The sequence below is a fragment of the Carettochelys insculpta genome, chromosome 2, assembly GCF_033958435.1.
Source record: "Carettochelys insculpta isolate YL-2023 chromosome 2, ASM3395843v1, whole genome shotgun sequence".
NCBI classification, from domain to species: domain Eukaryota; kingdom Metazoa; phylum Chordata; order Testudines; family Carettochelyidae; genus Carettochelys; species Carettochelys insculpta.
Genome location: NC_134138.1, coordinates 180975728 through 181000530, shown reverse-complemented (window position 1 = coordinate 181000530; position 24803 = coordinate 180975728). Strand labels below are relative to the sequence as shown.

The following is a 24803-nucleotide window of genomic DNA, read 5'->3' as shown; positions in this document are numbered from 1 at the left end:
CTGTAGCTTACACTAATAAAACAGATGTGAAATCATAGCCAAGCCTAATAACCCAATTGTAAGAGCTGCCTGCTTGCCCCCTTGTGTTCCAGCTTCAGAAGCCCTACTGGTGGTGTCATTCAGCTTCACAAGCTTAAAATATATGACAAGGTCACAAGTCAACAATAGATTGGGCCCAAAGGTGAAAGAGGTAACTGCGATCTGGTAGGGCGACCTAGTGCTGGTTCGGCTCAATGCTGATAACCCTAGTATTTTATCAGGTCTGCTTTGAACTCCATACTGGGTGTTTCCTGAGTTCTCTCCCTTGGCAAATTCATATTATCTAACAGAATAACCAACTCTTACAAATACTGTCCCTTGTTTTGTTTGATGTCAGGGACACAGCTGGGGCAACTAATCCTTCCCACTGCTCACATCCCCACCCTCTATGTTTATGCTCTGTTTTTAGCATGCTAACTTGATTAGCATTAGTGTAGACGTACCCTCTGTGGCCATAATGCAATCTTTGCTGTTTAGGTGTCTAGCCTCAAGTATCTAACTCAATCACAGACACCCCTTTGTCATAACTCAGACCCTTTGATCCCTTTATCGCCTTTAGATAAAAAGACATGCTAGCATTACCCTGTAGATTCTCACTGATATTGCTGCCATTGAGGTCAGTAGAAACTAATCTGTGTACAGCACCTCTGAGTGTCAGGCCATTATACTTAGGAGCATTATGGATGCAGGAGTCTACCTTTAGGCATTTGTTTTTGAAGATGATGGCTGTGGGTTGTATCCCCAGCTCTTCCGCAGTCTGTCAGCTTTTGGGCAAATCATGAAACTTCTCTGTCTGAATTTTCCTACTGGTCAAATGGGGTAATAATTCTATTTTCTGCCTTACAAGGAAAGTTGTGAGCCTAAAGTAGAATTTAGCGAGACAAAGTGAGTGAGGTCATTTCTTTTACTGGACCATCCGTTGGTGAGAGAGAGAAGGTTTTGAGTTTATACAGAGCTCTTCTTGAGGCCTCTGATAACTATCAATAAAATGTGTGAGATCATAAACTTGTCTCTTTCCCCAACAGCAACTGGTCCAATAAATGACATGACCTCATCAACCTTGTCTCTCTGATACCCTGAGATCAATGTGGTTATTACAACACTGCAGATTACTGTTTGGTGTGGTGATCCTTGTATGAAAGGTGTTTTGGAAGAGCAAAGGATAATTATAACCTGTGAAAGAAACTGGAGCTCCCCCAACCTAGATTTGCTCAGAGTTCTACTTTGTTCTACAGAGTTCTACTGACACAGATGTGTCAGATCCACATACATGGTCCACAGGTATGAAGTGGATAGTAGCAGGTCTGCAGGACTGTACTAATCTGTAGAAAGAAAAAAAAAACCCAAAAAAGAGAAGTCAATTTCATTACTTTTATTAAAATAAAAATATCATGCATTAATACACATTAGACATTTGAGACACAATTATAGGCTGTTTTAAAACTACATAATTTTCTGCATAAAATAAGTCAAGGGGGTTCAGCATGCGGCTTACGTAATGGAAGGGATTGGATGAAAGGTGCTGTAGTGGCTTTTTCTCTGTGTACAAAATTCATCTATAAAGAAAAAACTATTAATTTACAAGTCAGTATAATGGGGACTTATCCAGGCTGATCTTGTACTCCAACTCGTCTGACCTTTTACCATCTTAGCAACACAATGTATTTTGCTGCTGAAGGAAGCACACTAAATTTTTCTTTCCCTTCTATATAACTCATAAAACTGTTATATTTTAGGACCATGTGCTTCTCTTGATCCTTGTATGTAACTGCTATTAAAGTCAGTGGGGAGTTCCACCATTTGGATTAATATCCTATATATGCTATGATCCTAATTTACATGGTTTCTCTTCTTCTGAAACCCTGCTAGTTCATGTCTCCGTGTTAGTCTGAGAAACTCCTCTTTCCTGTACTGTTTTAAAACTAAAGTTCATTGTTTGCTTTTTTTCATTTGACTATTTAGTTTGTTGCCCGGAGTAGGGTCAGGGTGGGCAGCTGTGAGTTTTATTTCCTTTTCCAGGCCTTTTTCAAGTAATTTTCTCCCCTAATGTATTGAAATATTTTGTTGGTGTTTATATTATTTTAATGTATTTATATCCCAAGCCCTTACCACAGATTTTTGCTTTGCTCATGCTGGTGGAGAGAGATGCCTAAGGGATTTTTTTCATAGTATACAATTTACGAATGGGCAATAACATGGGCCTCAAAAGCAAAATACCCCATGGTTTTGAGCCTGAGGTTTTGCTTTGACTTAGTTTCATGTTTGTGATAAAATTATGGAGAGGCATTGCTGCGCATTTCAAAGAGTGCGGTGGACAAAACTGCTAGTTGTCTCATACGATGCTATGAAACTCCAACAGTGAACACTGGTCATGAGGACAGCATGAATGCGCTGGAGAGAGGAAAAGCCCCTTGTTATTAACACCTGTAAGCACTGGTTAAATCCCCAAAGTGACACTTTTTTTAAAATCAAATTTTCTCAAGAAAAGACTTAACATTAGCTCTTCCATGGCTATTAACCTTACCAAACAGGCAACCAGATTTATTTGCTCCTAAATACAATACTGTATATTACAATAAATGTTGTCCAAAAATTAAAAACAATTAAGAATATACACACCTCATTATCATCACACAATATACAAACAATCTTTGATCAATAGTATAAACCATTAAACTGTATAAAAGACAGCATTTCTTATTTGTACAAATAGTGCGTTCAAAATAGTCGATTAACTTTACAATGCTAAAAGGTACCGTCTATATGGATATATTGCTGGACTTAGTTTTTTTTTTTTTAAAATAACCAAGGCATTATTCCCAGTTGATGGCATCATTACAAAGCAACCTAAAATTGACACTGGATCCCTAACACATTGCGAGAGGGATTTTCAAAAGCATCCAACAGCAGCTTCACTCTGCTTCCACTAAAATCGTAACATTCCCATTGACCTGAGTAGGAGCAGAGTTAGCTCAACGCTGATGGCTTTCCAAAACTACCATGCTTCAGACGGCATCTCAGCTGTTAGAAGGATGTTTTGGAAACATCGCCAGAACCACTGGGAGGGCTAAACGCATGTATCGTGTCACAAATCCCTTAGAAAGCAATTGGTTAGGGCAGTGTTTTTTTGATTTTTCAGCTTACTCATAAGGAGGGTGAACTATTTGGAGGTAACAACGAGGGGAGGGCTACACAGACACAAGGCAGAGCCTACTGGACCAAAATCCTGACTTTAGACATTTTGCCACTGACTCTTTTGGGACCAGAGTTGGCTCAATGCATCATGTGGTTTTTGCTAGCCGTGTTCTAGATTTCCTTGTTCACTCTTAAAGAATTCCTCTCCTTGACTTGAACCCTACCACATTCTAACCATGCCATAGCCTAAGAGTATTACATCCTCCTCTCAAAGTCATCTGAATTCCTACTGACAATCATTGGAAATTATAACCATAATTTCTAATCCATAATCTTAAGGAAACACTGGTGGCCTAGAAATGTGTGCAGTTGGTAAAGCAGGCAGAATACGGCAGGGACACAGATGTGCATCATGAAATTTCATGCTTTTTGTCCACACGCCACGTTTAAAGAAATAATGTAATAAAAAACATGCTTACAAAGTGAGAGTCAACCTTGGTCGGCCTACAGCCTTGGTCAGATAAAGAGCAGTGATCCAATCACTCATTATGAGCCCCTCAATTCATCCCCCACCCCTGACATTAAGCCAAAACCTAAAGTCTTTGTTTAGTTTTCAGTGAGTCCCTATTTGGCCCAAACTCCCTTAATTTAATGAGAGTTTTGATTGAGCAGATCATGACTCAAAATAAAGGTATCAGATTTGGCCCATATGTTACACACAGCTCCAGTTGGATCACTGTGGGCATATCCTTGTTCTCATGAAGAACCCTATTAACTTCAGTGGGACTCAATGCAGGATTAGGGGGCAGTGATTTCTCCCACAGATAAGCAGCTGTAGAAATGCGGTCAATCGTCATTTTGATTTATTCTTTTTCTTGTTTTAAAGGAAGATGTTCTGTCTTTGGTCCTAACACAACCCGATTTAAAGAGCTCTTTAAAATGTGTCATTTTTTTATTTTACAGATTTTTTAAAAAAAAATTATTAAAAAGACTTTAAAAGGCATTTGTTAGAGCAGATAAGAAACAAACCTCATTGCGAACGCAAAGCTAGAAAACAAGATTTCAATATAAAAATCTGGTTCAGTGGTGATTTAACAGCAACGATCCAAAACACACGGGTGAAGTGTGCTACTTGGCAGCGTAACTTTACAGTGTTTAAAATTTAATTACCGTACATTTTCTTCAGGGAGGGAGATAAAACAGACAGACACTTTGTCCCAACTAAAATGTTTTCTCATGGAGAAATGTAAAAGACGCTGCTGCTGAAGATGAAGAAAAGAGCTAGGGCAATGTTACCATTGGACAGTGAAGAGGGAACAGCTTACGTGCTATAGGAGATGTTAAACTTCTAAATGAGTGTTTGTCAGGAAATGCAAAGAGTCACTCAGGGGCATGGAGCTATTCATCCCCATACAGACTGACACCTCAGGCACTTCTCTGTAGGAGGTGCCCCAGTCATCTGAAGTCCTGTTAAATTGGATCTGAACTACACATACTTGATCTTCTACGCACAGGATAAAATTCACATTTGTAGCACAAAGCCTGAGTAAACTGATTTTGCACCCAACCCCCAGCCCTCAAAATAACCCCAAACCAAACCATATTAAAGTTGGGAGGATAATATTCCCCCCATCAGAAGGTATGGCCCTAGGCACCTACTTACTCACTCACAGTTACTACTGTCATGCCGAACTGAAGTAGTATGCAATGACTGCTGTGGCTTCCTCTCTAAGCATATTTGGGCCAATGGATCCGTATTGTGTATAGATCCTCCGGTAATGGTCCTGCAATATAATTCTACTTACACCCACCACACCCCACCCAGGCCTTTTTTCCTTTCCAGGGGAAATACAATGCAACCTACTACTTCAGGGCCTGAAAAATCAGTTGAATGGGATAGGAAGGAGCAGCAAATCAACCTTAAACATTTTTTAAAAATGTCAAGATGTGCCATGCATTCCAAATTGGTCTGACCAAAAAAGTTTGTCAAACTGCTTCGTTTGACTTGCCAATGAGACAAGGGCATTGGACCCTGCAGAAAACTTACTTTATACAATACGCCAAAATGGTTTCAGGCTTTCACTTAGGCTAAATAGCATTTTTGTAGACTGTTGAGTGGTGACATGCAACTGTTTTCATAGTCATCATAAGAAACTTAGGAAGATTTACTCTGAAATCTAGCACATTCTAGGGGAGGTGATCTATAGGAGATCCTGAAGTGTCGCTTATCATTGCCTTTGTACCTGTGTACAGGTGCAACTGCCCCTAAAAAGGCAATAAGCCTTTAAATTATATGCATTTATTTCAGCTATAAGGAGGGTGACTAATTGGCCTAAGATGCAGAAGGAGAAAGGTTATAATCCAGAGTTTACTTAAACAGTGTTTATCAGGATTTCACAAAAAGGTGAAATTACCACATAACTCCCATTGTTCCTGCACAATTTGTATCCTCCAGTAAAAACATTAGATCACTTAAACCACACATTTACTTAGTATAAATAGCACTGGAATATTTTGATACAGTGAAGCTCAGCTGCCATGCTGATGTACTCATTGCTGCTCATTTCTGTAAGTGGCTGAATAATTTAGGACTACCTAATAGGAAATCATGACACGTTTATCGGATTTAAAAATATTATTAGTTCATAAGCATAGCGTCTGTACTACATAAATTAGGAGAGTTCATAAGTTACAGAAAATCTTGTATCAGAAGGTAGCTCCTACAATTCTCTCTCTGTTTTCAATTAAACAATAAATAAAAAAAGAGAACTCAACCTTAAATTTCTTGAACACCATTAAAGGATATAGCTGCATAACGCTCATTGGCTTTCATGGAGGTCAGGTTACAAAATCTTTCAGGACCCACTTTAAAAATATAGCGAGGTTAAATAGTTTTAATGCTACATAAAGCTAGTAACTTTTTTATTTTTTAAAAAATAACCATTTTTAAAGCTAAAAATATCAGTGGATAATTTTGGGAATAGTGTTGGAAAGATTGTAGGAAACCATGTAGTAGTGTATTGTACTGTATTTCTTTGAGTAGTAGACCTTATAAACTCTCCATGACTTGCGTTGGAAAGTCACTTGACAAACATACAGTCTTGTTATGAGCTTGTTAATGAGGAAAAAGGAATAAAAGATTATTAAAATGACTGTGTACACATGGGTGAAAGTCTATTTGAGCGTGTGTGTCTAGTGCACTTTTAACATGATATTGGGACAAAAACTTGCTTTCAGATACACAATGGTAAACTGTACTTGAGGGCAGAATTTTTTCAAAGTTTTAGTTTCAAGCAAATAACACAAGTTGTTTCATAGTCTCTGTAAGTCTCTGGCTCCAGTCTTACCAATTGGTAAGTCTCTGGCTCCAGCTGAGATGTGCTCAAAGACTATGACAATAAATGTATTTTGACCAAATTTGCTCTCTAGCTCCAGACTCTGTACTGTTAAGGACGTATTATTATACATGTATAGGCTTTCAACAACAGTCTACTACATGGCTCTAACATGAGACATTTTACCCTGCCCGTCTTTATTTCTGCCCCCCTCAAAGAAATCTGCCCAGCACTGTCCCAAAACAAATCTGCCACAACAATATTTTAAGGACTTGGGACCTGATCCTGGACTCAAATACAGTATTCAACTGGAATTTATATTGAGGTATTCCACACATAGTGACAGAGGAGTGAAATTTGACAGTTCCCTGATGCGATAGATTGCATTGATAATCTTAGGTATAAATTACACATACTTTGTGTGCTACAGTTTTTACATCATCTCAAGTAATTTCCAAATGGTAAACTATTAACTAAGGATCTTAGTGTGGAAAATGCTTGACTCACACCTGGCTTCAGATCCAGTTAATTGGCTGTAAGGGTTTTTCCCAGCAAGGCAGAGGAGGCATGCCTCTATATTACTAGTTACACTTTGAATCAATCCTTTAACTATTGTTTTTCAAACCACTTTGAAAGAAGACAGCAAAATGATAACAAAAAGGTAGTCAAAGAACATCAGGAGTTTTAAAGCCTACATGCAACTTAAACAGAAGCAATCCCTGTAAATTCCTGTACTACAGTGGCTTTACGTACAATAGATATATTGTATATTTAATAAGCCAAATATTGATCTGAATTATTCCACTGTGACAATTAGGAACACCCAATTTCAGAAGAATAAACTAAGCCAGAGGTTGTCAAACTGTGAGTTGAAACCACTTTTTAATGTGGTCTCCAGGTCCGGTGTTAGATTTGCTGGAGTCTGGAGCCCGAATCCCACTGCCTAAGGACAAAGTCCAAAGGCTTCAGGCTTGGTGGTGGGACTCAGGTTATAGGCCTCCCCTCTGTGGCTGAAACCCTTGGGCTTTTCTTTCACTCCCTCACCTGGCTCTGGCTTCAGTCTCTTCTCCTGGGGTCACATAGTAATCTGTTGTCAGAAGGGGGCTGTGGTGCAATGAAGATTCAGAACCCCAGCCTAAACTAAACAATTGCATTCCAACACTTCAGACTATTATCTTTCCCCTGATTTACTCACTGTATTTCCATCCTATCCAATGTAAAAGACCACCCGAAGACAGCAGCAGTAGTCATCTAAGAGACAACAGCTTCCCACACAGTGATAAAGAAGTTGGCTATACTCTGCCTCAAGTTTACCAGATTATATTTATGAGTCTCTCCTGCTCTCTCCCACCATGGGCCTTTTCTTTGGATTCTTACAGAGGAAAAATGTTTTTTGACTGAGCTACTTAAAAAACAAAACAAAACAACCACCACCACCACCAAATCTTACTTCCTCGCTTTGCATTTTTTGCATTTTTGTCTTAGTCACATTTAATTTTGTGCAGTTGGATTCTGCTCACCACCTCTCTCACTAGTAATCCAATGAACAATCTTTCACATTTCCTTGTCCTTTCTGGGAAGTTTTTCCAAATGAGATTGAGACAGAGGGAACGGACACTTCATTTTTTAACCATATCAACATCATTAAAATTTTTGTTTAAAATGCAATTTAACAAAACGTAGAGCTAACCAATGGACAGGAAAGAAGGAAGGCTTGCATTCAACATAGAGAAAACAGACATGAAAGTACTTCATAAACATTTACAAACAACTCTCCTGTGTGTAGAGTTCTTCCTGCTGGTCTTCAGCAGTAGTGGTCAGTAAGGTCATATGGGCAACCATCAAGTCCTTGTGCTAAATACACCGGGGGTTATAAAATTTCACCAACCTGTTCCATTTAAAACACATGCCTCATCGAGCAGACTATCCACATTTCTCCCAGAAGCTTTTTTTTTCCTGTTTGTACCACAAGGCAGTAAAAAGAGCCAATATTTAAGAGCCAATAATTTGGAACAGCCATTTAACTTCCAAGAGTGTGAAAAAAATTCTTCTCAGGGGACTGAACAACATATTCCTTTTTTCTCCCTCCAGGTGGTTGGAGAGTCATATAACAATCCAGCAGGCAAGTGTCTCATCTTGCAAAAGATCCAAAAATTCCAAAAGAAATGTTTATAGAAATATGCATTGTAGAAAGGAATTCTTACAGTTTATCTCAAAATGGCTTTTTATAGTGCTACCATTTGAAAACGAAAGGAATGCATCTGTGATTTCTTATCTGTAGGAAGTTTTTGCTCTAGTCCAACGTGCATGTGTATGGTATGTGCCTAAGTTATGTATGTGGAAGGGCAAGGAAAAGCCCAGAATGTACAGTAAAATGAGTTTGGTGAATTCAGCCCACAGGCTTGAAGAGAAAAGCATGTCTGTCAGTGAACAGTATTTGCTTTTCTGTCTGTTCACAGTTTGATCCTGCAGCAGCCATGTTGTTCATCTGACTTTTAGTTGGTATTACTGCAAGAAGAAAAAGTTTTTCTGTGGTCATGCTGAGGCTTCAATGTATTCACTTTTCGGTGCTTCTACCCTTAAGTATTCAGGATTTTCTGCTGCAGGAACTTTACAGATGCCATTGGCCTTAGTTTCCTTAGGAAAGTAGTCCTGTTGGTAGTCAGGATTGTCCAGATTTATTTGGTGATTGGCTGTTTGGTCCCAGTAGGAGGAGCTCTCAAAAACCGTTTGGACAAAAGGGGACTGGTTTGTGTTGAGATATTCTGGGTTGTCCACTGCTGTGCTGTGGGAATTCAGATAGCCTGAGGCTGTGGATGGCTTGGAGTTAATGGGGAGGGATAAGTTGTTGTAGATTGGATTCTGTATCACAGATGCCGATGGTTTTTTGGGTACTGATTGATTGACATATTCTGAGATTAAAAAAAAAAAAAAGAAAAAGAAAAATTAAAGATAAGTAACTAACACAGCCCTTTTAATGATCTGATGTGCACTTTTAACCACGTGGAAACAATCTTCTCACACATCATTCCACAAATCTTTTGGATCTTCCTCAGGATTCACAGACTTAGCCAAAAGCAAGAAGTTCCTCTGACCAAGAGTTCAACTAATCAGATTTTCAAAGCAGCCAAGGGAATAGAGCCACACACTTTCCATTCATTTCAGTCAAACACTCAATCCCCAGGGAGTGTTCTGAAATACTAGCCAGAGAGTTTAGCCAAGAGCACCCATGTATCTGGGGAAATATTTAAAGATAATGGAAATGACTTAAAAGAAAGGAAAAAGACCAACAGCAATTGAGATCCCATGTCCCACCAATGCAATGCTGGTTCGTTTGGTTCTCTCTCTCTCTCTCTCTGAACTACAGTACTATTTGGAGAGCAAAGCATTGCAAGTGTATTGTTTTATTAAAATATATCACTTTTAGGCAGTGTCTGGACTGTAGGGAATTGCTGGCAAAAGATACACAAATTGAGCACTGCAATTTTGCGTATCTTTTGCTCTTTGTTCTTTGCTCTTTCTTTGCTTTTGTTCTGTCCAGAGAGGCTTATCCAACATTTGGCCCATCTACACGGGTCCAAATGTTGGAAAACCCCCTTATGTCGAGACACCCCTTCTTCCTCGTGGAACGAGGTGCAGAGGGATGTTGACAGAACACTCCTGACCGGCAGATCTGCAGTCTGGATTTGTGCTCTGTTGACAAAACTTCAGTTTTGTCGACAGAAACCTGCAGTCTAGACATAGCCTTAGTGACCTTTTAAGCCAACCAATTCTGGTTCCAGCCAACTGCTCTGCAAGTACAGGAGACTGTGATTAGGAGCTGTCTATATTTCATTGTGCCTTACATTCCGCTTTAGTATGCCACTGTTCTGAAAGCAATGAAAACATCAAAGATGAGCAGAGTTTCTACAATAAAAACCATGAAACAACTAAAGAATTCTTAGGAGAGATTTTCAGAAATGTGTTATTAGCAGGAAAAGGGGGAAAAAAAACCCTTGATAAGGCATCCCTAAAAAAACCCCCAGAAGTCTGATTAGTGGGGGCGGGGGGTGGATAATATGTGGTCAAGAAGCTTTCAGAGAAGGTCCAGGAAAAAATGACAAGAAAAATCCTACACAATTTCCTCACTCTCTTTTAATGACCAGTGAAGAAAAACTGTGATTATCTTAATGGCTCCTCCTTTGCTGAGGATGGGGAAGGAAAATCATTACCCAGAGATCAGCAACAATCCTCAGAGATCCAAAGAGAAGCAGGTGGCATGCCAGGCTGCTCATCCATAACAAAACCTCTGCATGGGATGACGCCTAGCAGACGTACTCACCTGGAGCAGGCAGGAAGCCATCATCTATGCTGTCTTCCAAGAAGATGCCGGTGGGATCTGAACTGTAACGCTGGACAAAGCTGTCATCCCTCATGGGGTAACCCTGCTAAGTCAGAGGTAGAGGTTAAGAAAACACGTATAGTCTAGGCTATTTCACAGAGGTGGGTGTGTACAGGAGTGTATGTGCAGGAAAAAGGAGGGGGAGTAAGCAAAAGGCAACATTTGGGGATGAAACTGAGGCACTATCTTTGTAAAATCAAGACTTGATTCCTTAATTCAGTTCACAGCCTTAACATGGTGATGCGTGACATTTAACTGTAGCTGTTCACACTTACTTACCCCATTTCTGTCAACGCAGGTTGTGGCTGAATTATTGCTTGTAGCACTCTTCAAAAGAGAGAAAAAGGATATTTAAAAAAAACAAGTAAAACTTTGTCTTGCCTGGGAAATGATTAATGCTCATGTATTAGATCTATGAACAAGGGTGACATGTTCCATACCAGTGAACTCAAGAGGGGTGTCCGGGATGTTGAGGGGCTGTTGAAGAACCCCTGGTGTGGAATAAGGTACTCATCTGCATCCACAATGTCCTCCATGTCCTCCTCTTCCATCAGGGTGCGATAGAACTTGGAGTCCGTAGGGCTTGGCAAGTGCATTCTTTCATCTCCCTGTCAACCAAACAGCAGTTAAGAGCTGTTTGCTGGACAGCCTCCAGGCTGTACTACAGCAAAGTAGCTTTCTCTGGAGGAAAATAAAGATTCTGGAGATAGGTCTAACCTGCAAAATTTGAATCTGGATGTAAATTTGCCAAGAGTCTAGATCTGGCATTTCTGGTTAGGCCTCTCTTTAGAGTATCTGTTTTGTAACCCCATGGGCATTCCCGGGAGTCACCCCTGCCCTGTATTTGCAGCTGTTTCCCCAGCCAGCTTTCTAAATGGCTTACATCTTTGTTTCCTGGTAAAACAAGCTCTGATCAATACCTGTATAACAAGATAGCGCTGAGGATCTCGAGCCATTTTGGAGAATTCTGATATCAGCTCACGAAACTTGGGGCGACTATCTGCATCTATCATCCAGCCTGAAAGGACAATATGGGAAAACAAAGCACAACTCAAATCAGCTGAACTTAAACCTGGAGAGTGTTTTCAAATAGGATATAAAGCAGGATAAACTGTATGGTGCATGACACGTGTATTATGTGGCACATGGTACATCAAACTGTAACAATGAGGAAACCATTCACAGCAGTTTTCCTTGGACTTTGTTGTTTGTTGCTTTTTTTTTTTTTAAACATTTAAGAACAATACCCCCTCGCTCTTCTTGTAAGACTAAAAAGATGAGACATAGTAGAAAAAATCCTGTTTAGCATCAACATGCAGGAAGTACCATCCTTTAGCTCCTGTTCACAGAGTGCCCCAAAAAGGTCAGGATCTCTGTTCCGCACAAACTCACCATACAGTAGCCCACAGGGTAGGGAAGGGAACGGTGCACCAGGAGACAGACTGGGAAACCAGTGCTCGGCTAGCCCTGGCAAGCTGCAGCCCTGATGGACTCTCGCCCCACCTGGCAGATCTATGGAAGCTATTCCAGCTTCATAGCCAGTCCACAACTGGGTGAGGAGCATTCCTCTCTCCCATCACCCTGTGTATTTGGTCAGAACCTGGCCTGCTGATAGTATCTAGATTTGGCTCCAATTCTGTTGTCATTTAGATGGGTGAACTTCTTACAGAAGTCACATGAGTAAGTGAGACCAGAACAGGGCCCTATGAGCAACTGTTGATTTTTAAGCATCTCCTGTGCACAGCACCATACAGGTAGGTCAACAGGGTTCAGCAGACTTTGGGAGACAAAAAGTTTATTGGTTGGAAGATGAAGTTTTGGCTGCCCCGACACTATCCATGAATTTGACATGATTAGTTTTGGCTGGACATACATTTTTCAAGGCAGCTTCAGAGGAGGAGATGGGTGGAGGAGACAGTGTGTACATAAGTCCCCTTAAAGCCTTTGATGGGGTTTAGGGCACTTGCTTGGGAGATAAAAGATGCAGGTTTGAATTCCCACTTTGAAGTAGTGACAAAATCAGATCTTCCTCTCCCAGTGAGCATACTAACCAGTAGGCTATCTACTCCTCAAGGGTGGGCTCTCGAGTCCACATTAAATATTAGCCGATGTTCTGAAGAGTACAATTCTGCCTTGGCAGGGAAACGAACCCCATGTTGAAGCTATTCCACTTCGTCTAAATCCTTAAATATTCATTGGAGCAGGGAATTGAATACCCATCTCCTTAAGGTCTACTGAATTCCTGTTGCTGCAACAAGGGCTTCCCCTAGACACAGATACTCCAGCCTATGCAGGGAATATGGCTCACTGTTGGAATTAATAGAGGATCTGAGATATGGTTGCTGTTGTTGTAATGTCAGTTAAGTTTTAAAAACCTGTTGGCCAACTGAACTGTGGGTTGAATATTGTCACATCCCTTTAAAACCAATACACGTTGCTCTATAACAGCAACATTGAAAGAAACCTCAATTTACAGTTGGCTCCACCACAGAGATGTGCAGCATCATTCTTCATTGCTAATTATTCTAACTCAAGTCAGTGGCTCTGTAGTGATTTACACTAGCTCAGAAACTGGCCCATTAGATTGAAAACAGGTTTTAATATATAACATTAACTTAATGTCATACATTTATTAATATTTAATAATTGATTGGTTTAGTTTTTTTACTTATAATGTGTTGCAATGATTATTTTATACATTTTATTATGTTTGTATTTCCAAGTTGAAGTGATATATAGCTAGATCTACCTATCCGTATTTCAGTTGAGGTTTACCTCAAGTGTTTCTGTAGTCTTTGTTTACTAAACTTAGTATTGGGCTGATTCCATGTTAGTTGGTAGTAAAATTCCCACTGGTTCAATAAGAACAGGATTGGGCAATTTGGTAGAAACTCATGTTTAGATTTTTCTTCCAGATTAGAAACGTGTCTCATTGACTGATCTTTTAACCAGTAAAATTGTATTTCAGAGCTCTATCGGTATTCAACCATGGACTTGCTTCTTAATATTTCTACAACTGCACTAAATTAGGAAATATTGCAAATTCCAGTGAAGTATCATTGTCAGTGCTTAGGCCACATGGCTTCTGAATCAGTGCTTCATTGCCATGCACTAGGGCAGGTCATGAAATCAGCCAGCTCTATGTGAAATCAACCAGTTTGTCCATTAGATCTGCCAAGTTCTCATTTTAGCAGTCTAATCCCTTGTGGAGGAGTGATTTATTGTTGTTGGTAGTTGTGAGAAATCTGTACTCAGAGACTCCTGAAACCATAGCATCAGTAGAAGTAAATTTTTTGAATCCAAGAAAAGTTTAACCTCTTTGAGGACTTTGTAAATTTTATCTAAGGAAGTGCTTAATTGCCACCTAGTGAGCTACTTGTGAACATATTTTAATATACTCATGGTAATAAAGACATGGAACCAACACCACAGAAACGTGCTTTACCAAACCCGCTGGCTCCCATACATTTATCATGTTTCAGTGTAAGTAATAAAAAATCAGGGGTCAGACTAGTTATGAGGCTCGGGATTCTGGCTCAAATCTTCACACGCAGCAACTAATATTGTGGTTGTCTGCATTCTCAGGCTACTTTTTTTTCCCCCAACTGTGTGTATTTTTTAATGTATCGAATTAAATGAAATGAAAAGACAGGAAGAGAATCAGGACTGATGACTTAGTGCACCAAACCAGAAACCTAGATTCTGACCCCAGCAATGCTGGAGTAACTCTGTTGTTAGAATCTAAGTTTTTATATCAGGCTAACCAACACAATGATGAGAAATGAGAATTTGGATTCTTAGCTGGGGTAAAGAAAAACCTGATGTTTTGTCTGACGCATGAGATGTCTCAACATACATCTGAACCTACAGTGATGATGTTAGTCTTCTCATATAACACATGACCATGTTTTTCCGTGAATCTGAAGAATATAGCGTAGACTGCAAGTGTTCTGTAACTGGAACCATTTTCCTTCAGACTAGTATGAACTATATGGACCTGTACAAGAGCTGAACTCACATTTGACCATGATCATATAGACATCAATGGTACAGATAGGAGGCTGAGGCAAACGCTCGCCCTTCTCCAAGACAGATGAAATTTCACTGGCTGGGATCCCATCATATGGTTTTGATCCAAAGGTCATTAATTCCCAAACAGTGACACCTGAAGAGTATGAGAAATGGACAAGGTTAGAGTCTCATTAGGTCAGCAAGAATTCACAATGTTCCCAAAGCACAGTGGGCCTGCTTTGTTAGGTCCAGTAACAGCAGGTTTGAAGGTACAGAATGGAGGTGTTAACCTTTGATTTAGAGGTGGTATAGCTCACCAAAGGGCCCATTCATTTGCTAGCCATTCATGGAGGGAGAAAATGTTCTATCTTACAATGACAGCTATTTTAATGAGGACTGTGTTAACAAAACACATTGAAATAATCACCCAGGCTATATAGATTTTTTTTTTTAAAAAAAGGGGCTTTACGGAAGGTAAAATCCCATCTTTCAACTCTGCTTCATAACTTCACATCCTCATAAAGATAATTAGTTGCTAATTACTAATTATTGGGTTTGCACAATTAAGACAGTTGGCAACTCTAAGGAAGGAAGGGAAGCCCTGGCCAGGCCTGAAGAGTGCACCCACCAGTTAGTGAAGGTGCAGCACCTCCCAAATGTCAACAGACCCCCTTCTGCGTGGATACAAACTTATTCATGTGTGGGGGCTCATTGCCTTTTTGCTTAGGGGCCGCAGTTGCTGTTGGAATTCATTAAGAAGCGTAGATTTGACCTATCATTCATATTTATTCTCTCCATCATTTTGTTATGAAGATTCTGTTGTAAGTATCACAAAAGGATTACTGAATTTCTGGAGTGGAGTGGGGGAGTAGATTGTGTAGTGTCCCTAACAAATCCTACAATTATTTTTGGCCATCTAAAATCATAGTCATATTTTTAGACTCACCATAACTCCAGACATCACTTTGATGCGTGTAGATTCGGTGTAAAATGGACTCCAAAGCCATCCATTTGATAGGAACCTAGCCAAGATTCAATTCAGTCATAAGACACCCACTTCAGATCTAGAAGCAATGCTGAATTCTTTATGCTAATAATTTGACCATCAGTGGAAAGTTTGAGATATATAGCAAGCCATGTGAGATTTGCAGGGATCAATTATCATGGTTCTGATTTTGCCACTGAGCCAGGGAACTTGGATCATAATTTTGCGTTTCAGCAGAAATATCCCTGATAAGAATTATGTAAAATCGAGTTAACAGTTGAACTTTCGTAAGATTTTTGATGTTGTTTGTTTAAACATCTCATATCAGATCAGGGCACAAGTCCAATCCCAGGCTGTACAGCGAAGACTGATTGGAGTTCAGATGGTTTCAATTTATGCTCTCTGCAATATTCACAGACAGCTGGTCTTGAATTTCTTATTAGAACACATTCCCTCAATCAGAGCTGTCGAATGAGATCTAAAGGGCCTGTCTCCATATATAAACATAGTATTCCCTTTCTGTTCATAAACTACACATTATTTGGTTTTGTCTACATGACAGAATTCAGACTTGCCCTTTTCCAAATTTCATCTTGGCTCTTCCCAGACATTATACTTGCAGATTTTTGAAAAGGCTCGGGATCCGCATACCTCTAGTCTCACTGAAGCTCGATGGGGATAACTGCATTAAAGTCAATGGACTCCAACTGGCTACACTGGGAACAGAATTAAGCCAATGCTGAGGACTTTTGAAAATCCCACCCTGTGTGTCTCATTTTTAAACTTCAGATTCATATACAAGAGTAAATATCTGCCTCCAATGAAACATGCAAAGAAGGTTCTCTGCTACTTCTTACTTTGCCTCCTTCTGCATGGTACTCTTTTTCTTCAGCCCCAAGCAATTTTGCCAGTCCAAAGTCAGTGATCTTCACATGTTGAGGAGTCTTCACCAAGACATTCCTGGCAGCCAAATCACGATGGACCAACCGACGTTCTTCCAAGTAGCTCATTCCCTACAAAATACATGCAATGGGCACACCACTGTAATGCCCACACACGCTCTGTCAAGGTGAGGTGGAGGAGAAAGGGTTAGATCTGCAGCTGGGGTAAATGGGAACAGCTCTACTGGGATAAAGCCCAAGAAATGTACATAAAGGATGTTTCTTTAACAGTGTGTCAAATGATGCTCTGTGCAACCTGACTGACCTCAGCGTGACGTGACCAAATTTTACCCCACCATGTTAACATACATACAATGAGAAAACTACAGGTTAACTTCACATACACTGTAAAAACACATGTATTTTGTATGGGCACCTCAGTAGCTCCAGCCATGGGATTGGTGGGGAGCAGAAGGTGGGAGAGCGCCAGCTGGGTACCGACTCCTCTTTTTTTTTTTTTTCTCTCACAAAAAAGGCACTAAAAACAAGTAATGATACCAAGCAGCTGTTTCTCTGCCTCATCATGCCAGACACTGGTTTGTAATGGGTAATACTTAGGCGAATTGTCACCAAGATGATGGAAAACAACCACGCAAAAAATGTATTTTGATGGCTGAGTTTACTGACAGGTCCCTTTTTCAGGTTCCCCTTGAAACAGTTTCAATAACTCACGTTACTAGATAACACTTGACCTACAATGAATGCTTCTTTTATACCATTTCCTCTGAGGGATGAATAAGACTTTCCTCCATATTGGTTGTAAAGCTCTTTCGGGCTGATAAAAAGATTAACTGTGCTGGTTTACTTTTGTTATGCCATGAACCTAACATCTATTTCTGACCATGGAGCTTTCCCTCCTCACCCCTTTGTGTGAGAAGTACATTAACAGAGATAAATATTCAGGCTTTTAAACTTCTTTCCAGTTCCTTTTTAAGAGCTACCATCATTCACAGCTGTCTTTTAAACTATTCGTACAGAAAGCACTTTCAGTCTACAAACACAGCACAAAAAGGATCATACTAATGTGATGACAAAGCACTAGGGGAAATCATTTTCTCCCTAGGATTTCATTCCCATTCTTCCCCCACCATTAGCTAGACCACCCTCAGATCTTACACTGAAGTGTTTTAACAAAACTTCCTCAATGTACTATGAGCGGTTAATGTTGCCAAAATATACCACTCCAACAAACTGGCATAAGATCAGTAAGATAATTTAATTAAATATATTTAAATTTAATGAACTGAGCTTTTGAAACAAAAAAAAAAAAACCCTTAACGCTGTCAATAAAAAGCAGCCTACATTGGAAAAATCATTTGATTTAATCTGGAAGAAGATAATTCTCCAGCTAAATTGGTTTTGGTAAAAAGACTTATTAAGAGTCAAAGCAACTGAGGGGCAAGGAATCAGTCAAATTAATTCACTTAAGACACAATCCTTCAAAGACATGCGAACATGCTTAATATTACGCAGAGGTCAATGGACTGCTCATATACACAGTTAAAATGTTCTTAATAGAGCATGGGATCAGGATATAAAAAGTACATTGCAGACCAGGGGACTATAATACATTCTTAAAGCCATTCATATTTTCATTTAGAATCATAAGGTCATCTAGGGCAGCAGGGCCAACTAAACCTAGACCTCCTTGGCATGTGTTTGTCTAACCTGTTCTTAATAACCTGCAAGGATGGGGTTTCCACGACCTCTCTTGGAAGCCTATTCCAGTGCTTAATTGTCCCCCTTTGCTGCAGATTAAGCACACTACTTCTTGTTCTGCCTTCAGCTAACAAAGAAGAATTGATCAGAGAACTCTTCATGGCAGTGCTGGTCATAAAGTTCACATACATGAAGACTACCCACATCTGGTCCGTCTATCAGTAACCTTTCCTCATAGGTCAGGTTTCCTGAACCTTCTAACATTGTTGCTGCTCTTCAATTTGTCCACATCTTTCCTAAAAGCAGACACTGCACTCCACCTGAGACCTTACCTAGTGCAGAGTAGTGTGGAGCAATTACCTCCCACGGTCTATGGATGACATTTCAAATCAACACATCCCAGAATGATGTTTGCCTTTTTTCACAGCTGCACCAAATTGCTTTCTGATGTTCAATCTGCAAACCACTATAATCTCCATGTTCTTTTTCAGCACACTGCTGCCCAGCCAGTTATTCCCCATTTTGTATTTATGAAGTTTAAAAGCTGTCTTCAAAAACCATTTATTTGAACGCTAGTCTTTCTGTACAATAATGAAACACATTAGCCAAAAGAGATCTTAAAATGATTTCAAAAAGATTCAGGAAGAGAAACAAAAATAAACCGTGAAAGAATACATTAGGGAGTTTGTTTCCTGCTTCTTAGTTGAGAGAGATGAATAGATCTGCCGTGATTTACAGAAAAAACAACAGTGTGTGTTTTTAAAGAAGGGGATTATCTCTAAAAATTAGATAAGATTTGTGGATATAGTAACAAAGAAAATGTTGAGAGGAGAAATTGTGATCTTTATTTGTGTGGATTTTAAGAGGAGCATGGAATAAAAACACACAGAGACTACGGTAGAAGATCAATTAGTAGCTGTGAAGGTGGGAGCTGCTCAGAATTGGAGGGTCAGTGGATGTGAAAAATCATACAATAGTGAACAATTGTGAAAGATAACCATTCAGATGTGAGGAATGTGTCACTCATGAAATGCTGCATTTTTAGGATCATTTTTCCCCTGACATATTAATGATGGGGAAGATGGGAAATGCAGAGAAGAGAGAAAATCTCCAAAAGTGGCAAAATCAAGAAGGTGCCATAATCAGCTTACCATAAAACAGACTAGAAACAGGGGCAGTTTGTGTGAAACATAGAATAAAGGTTATTTACTGAATTGCATGCAGTACTTTACAAAACTCTTAAGCTACGTCTACACGGCGTGCTGCCGCGGCAGGGTCATGCAAATGAGGGCACTTGACAATGTAAATGGTCACTCATTTGCATAGTCACATGCCTTATTTGCACAGTTGCGCGAGATCGTTGTCCCGACAGAACTCCATCTACATGGCTTGTTTTGTGGCAACAGACGCCTCTGCCGGGACAGTGATCACGTGAGAGTATGCAAATGAGGTGCACAATTTGTAAATTAGCACCTCGTTTGCATTGACGAGTGTTCTCATTTGCATGACCCTCCTGGCAGCAACACGCCATGTAGACGTGGCCTTAGAGCGAAAAAGGGCTGTGTAGTTTGTGGACATCTCTGTAGTCTTCAGCATGTTTATCCAAAGCAAACCATAGCCAGGTAAAATTGTAATGTGTATAAGGTCCCAAGAGATAACAAATGTGCCATATGTTCTGGGTAATTTAAAAATAGATATGACAGTAATGAATATAGTGCAGCCAGAGAGTCAAAGGGACTTGAACACCTTAGAGAATATTAGTGTCATTAAGAAAGATAACAGAAACTACATCTATTTCTCCCACCCTGTATGTTTCCCTGCCAATCTTCTAATAACCTATGCTGCAGGTGTGTAAATCTGCATTACCTGGGATGGAATAATTGATGAAGATAACAATATATAAAGAGCATCCCAGGACTGATAGTAAGATCATGATAGTAAGACATGCCATCAATAAATGATGACAATGAGCCAATAAATCTTAATGGCTAATGCTTTTCCTTGTGAACAACTTTTATTTTGAATGATCCACTGCTTGCTCTGGGCTGCCCCAGTTCATGTTTACACAACCCTGAAATGTTGAGTTGCTCTACTGTGCACAGATGTTATATTAACTGTAACTCCAGCAATTTTCTCAATGTTCTTTAGAATAGGTTGGTTACCATTATACAAAGGCATGACAAATGGACACGTGAATATACAGTCAGTGTTGTAAATGGTCCACTATGAAATAGTAACATAGCAGATGCAAGCTGCCACTGAGCCATTACTGATGTGGTCAGTATTCTTAGTAAGCTCGGGAATCTCCACGTTGCGGTTTTTCCATCTGCAAATGTGGATAGTCCCTCCCATTTTTATCCACAGACATCTTTTTGTCCATTCCATGCTAATTAAGTTTTTCCGGGTGTACTCCAAAACTACAGAGGCAGCATTACAGCCTCCTGCCATTTAAATGGAAATGCCAGGGCACCAGGCTTTTCACCAAGTTACAGAAATGCGAATGCAAACAACATTTAAACATGTACTTCAAATGTGACACCTTGCAAAGGGCAGTGATCACAGAACATTTCCAAATTTTAAGCAACCTCTACTTAACCTCTTAACAAGCAACCGCTGCTTGTGAGAAGTGCAGAATAGATGGGCCAGGAGAAAGAACTTCTCTGTTTATACAAAGAAAAGTGAGCACCTAGATAGGAGCAGCGCAATATCCCTTACACTGCCCTGTCATGGTGGCACAGCCCTAATATGAAGGATTACTGCTAAGGGTGACAGAATATCATTTAGTCTCCACACTGCCTTTCCTTCTTTGTCTCTGTGCCAAGCCTCCCTGTGTGTCAATGTGTGTCACATGTGATCGTGATTTTGTTATAGGGAGATATGTCCGCCAGACCAAGGTTAGGTACACCACCTTACTGCACACAAGCTACAGAAGAGCTGCCTAGGGCAGGAGTGGACAATATGTGGCCAGCGGGCCAGACGCAATTTGCCAGGATTAGCTCCTAGTGGGCTGCCAGAGGCTTTATGTACCTGTGTCTCCACAGGTACGGCCACTCACAGTTCTTGTTGGCTACAGATCATTCTTCCTAGCCAATGGGAGCTGCGGGAATTGGTATGGAATAGGACACCACTTCCCTCAGCACCCTTGGCCAGGTGTAGTGATCCATGGCCCACAGGAACTGTGATCAGCTGTACCTGTGGACGTACAGGTAAATAAAGGGTCCTTGCAGCCTGCCAGGGGCAGGTCTCTTATTGCCCACACTTGACCTAGCAGCGCTGTCTTGCAGTCATAGCCAGCATCAGTAACATTTTCACTACTAAAATAAGGCTTTAGTAACATAAGGCTTTGCATTTGCTCACCACTCCTCTGTAGTCTGCAAAATCAGGGTGTTAATCCCCGACACACAAAAGATTTTACCATCACATTTGTCCAGTGGCACAGCATGACCGACACAGCATTTTGGAGCAACAATGTATAGATTATTGGAAGAAGCATGGCATTGCACAGGACTGACACTCAAGGGCTGCCATCTTCTAGTCCCTCTTCTGCCACTGATTCATTGCATGCCGTTGGGCACTCCACTCATTTGCAACCAGTGCAAGTTTGCACACTTGTACAATGGTGATAACCCTGCACTGTGCAGGAATGTTACATTTACACGTGGTTTGAAAATCTAAAGCACTACACAAATGCAAAATTTTATCTTTACTATAACAAACTTTTCTACCCTAGAGTAAAATTTATTGTACATGATAAGATGCCATTCTTTTGTGTTCCTCTCCACTCTACCGCAGAGCTAGATTTCATAATGTTCAGATCTCTTGGTTCCCATTATGATCAGCCTTTTGGATGGCACTGTTTTGCCATTCACTTACCTTTGCAATCTGCACACACCAGTTGAGAAGGTACTGGGAGCCAATGTTATCCTTGTGCTCTCGGATGTAGTCGAGGAGGCAGCCATAAGGCATAAGCTGTGTGATAAGCTGGACAGTAGAAGTAAGGCAGATTCCCAGCAAACGGCACACGTGGGGATTGTCAACACTTGCCATCACATAAGCTTCCTGTTCAAAAAAATGACAACACCCTGAAACAGTCCCTCATGAATGACAGAAATACTTGGAAGAAAGAGGAAGTAGTCACCCCTGCTCCTCTTGAGAAATAAATATAAAACTGGCACTTTCCCGATTCTGAACATTTTTGTAAAATGTTCTCTCTCATATAATGGGCCAATGCATATTTCCCATTGTACTGTGATGTCCTCAATCTCAGTGTTGAAGCATCATTTCATATGGCACCAGGGCAGCCTGTTCCCTGGTTCTTGTATACTAAGAAGCGTGTTCAGTGCAAACTTTCAGAAACAAAACCAGGAAACCTAACAGGGCTTTATAATTTCAAATTCAATTTTAGGTGCCTAGCATTTTTGGGAAACATATTTTACAACCTAAATGAGGATTAAGGAATCGGACTTTAAGCAATTGTTTTTGAAATCTTGGCCCTGATTGGTAAACTCTTCTGCATAACAGCAATATGAGCAATACAATGAAGGCTGTTTATAAGGCAGCTTTATGCAGCTGGGAGCCAGGATGAAATCAGCCTTCCATCAAAGCTACCTAGTAATTAGGGCTTGATTTTCATAAATGTGTGATCGGCTGCTCACCTACTACATTCATTAACACGACCATGCCAAAAGTAAAAATCTATCTAGGTTTTGTGCATGCAGTGGCCAATTAGAGCAATAAATTAACTTCCAGTTTAAGTCTTTTTCCCCACCCTCTGTTCTTCCCCCACTTTAGAGTACCTTTAGGCCTGTTTTTGAAACAGAGGACTTCCATTGTTTGCAGGCTAATTGTTTTACACCCACTCTGAACTGCAAAGCTGTGCCCTCAGAAGGAAGCCTTATGGAAAAATCAGGCTTGATGCTAATTAATTATCTCTACTTGTTTTTGTCCCTATTCTACAGATATTGCTTTTGGTTTCTGTTTTTATGGCACTGACCATTAATGCAGAACTAAATGGGAAATTTCCCAAGTAGCGAACTTTTAGGTGAACATTTAAACTTTTAGGTCACCTGGAATGACATTAACCAATCGTTCCTTGACAGACAGCAGCCCAAAGCAAGCAAGCAAAGTCAAGACACTTCATTTATGGAGGTAGAAAAAAGTTCTGCTCTTTAGAAAGGTGAACAAAATGCAATATGACAGCACTTTAATCATCATTTCACAGGCTTCTGACAGATGTTACACAGTTGTGAGGCTGGCAGGGAGCTATTGTTAGAAGCACATTTAACCAATGGCATAAAAAAACCCCTCTAAAATCCATGAGGAATACTTTTTTCCATCCACTGTACTGTTAATTCACAATGCCAGCTTAAGGCCGACGTGTTATTGACACCTGATATTTACCACATGATACTGAGATAATGATGTTGAGAGGTCTGCTCTGAGGGATAATCGTGTTTTTTGTTTGCCACACTAATGCTGCCCTTTACAAAGGTCTTCTGTGGAGCAGAATCACAAAAGATTCCCAGAGAATTGGAGGAAGATTGATCACCTTACTACAAAATATTGAAACTGAGCTACAGAATTCTAGATGAAGGGTATAATTGCCAATTAAATTCTAAGTGGTATTAAATTTCTAGGAAAAGCATGTCATTCTCTACTAAATTATACCGGTTTTCGGAATAATTTATATAGGAACCTCGTGGTTCAGTACCCCACACATACTGTAAGATGTTTCCATATGAATAGAGGCCCAATTATGTTGATCCCAAAGGGTTTAAAAACCATACAACCACAGCAACAAAGAAAGGCTGTTTCTTGTACTGCTTCCTGTTCAGAGTCAGATGCATATGGAATTAATTTTAACTGAGTGAAAAATCTGCGAACTCAGAGATGTTCTCACTGCCCATCTGCTGCACAGCCTATAAGGAACAGACCTCAAAAGACTGGGAAATTGGGAACTGAGCATGTGGAGTGGGTGGATGGGCCACACAAAGTATGAAATTCTTCCAGAATTTGACGCTGCCTGTTAAATCTGATACTGCAAAGTAAAATAGGCCATAGCTCCTTTGAAGAACCACTGATCATATAATGGAGCCATTGTGCAGTCATAGGTCCCTTTAAATATTTTACTAAATTAAAGCCAGTCTTTGTTTCAACTATTTATCTTGGAAATCTCTGAGGTACACTCTGACCCACTCCAAGTATGCTTGGTATTTGGTAACAAATCTCTTGAATTAGCCCTACCCTAATAAAGCTAACGGGGCTTGTGGCTGGAGAATAAACTGGATTATATGAACAAATGCTGTATTACATGCTGA

General features: G+C 40.1%; 1 protein-coding gene across 1 annotated transcript in view; it reads right to left on the bottom strand.

Annotated features, from left to right (window-relative positions):
- Positions 1-2809: 2809 nt before the first annotated feature.
- Positions 2810-24803, bottom strand: part of EGFR (epidermal growth factor receptor) — a 227961-nt gene continuing 205967 nt past the window's right edge. The window contains exons 20-28 of the mRNA XM_074988061.1: positions 22360-22545; positions 16744-16899; positions 15848-15923; positions 14909-15055; positions 11811-11908; positions 11331-11498; positions 11170-11217; positions 10831-10933; positions 2810-9421 (exon numbers count right to left, since the gene is read on the bottom strand). Coding sequence (XP_074844162.1) covers positions 9045-9421; positions 10831-10933; positions 11170-11217; positions 11331-11498; positions 11811-11908; positions 14909-15055; positions 15848-15923; positions 16744-16899; positions 22360-22545 — 1359 coding nt within the window. The 3' untranslated portion in view covers positions 2810-9044. The remainder of the gene's footprint in view (positions 9422-10830; positions 10934-11169; positions 11218-11330; positions 11499-11810; positions 11909-14908; positions 15056-15847; positions 15924-16743; positions 16900-22359; positions 22546-24803) is intronic.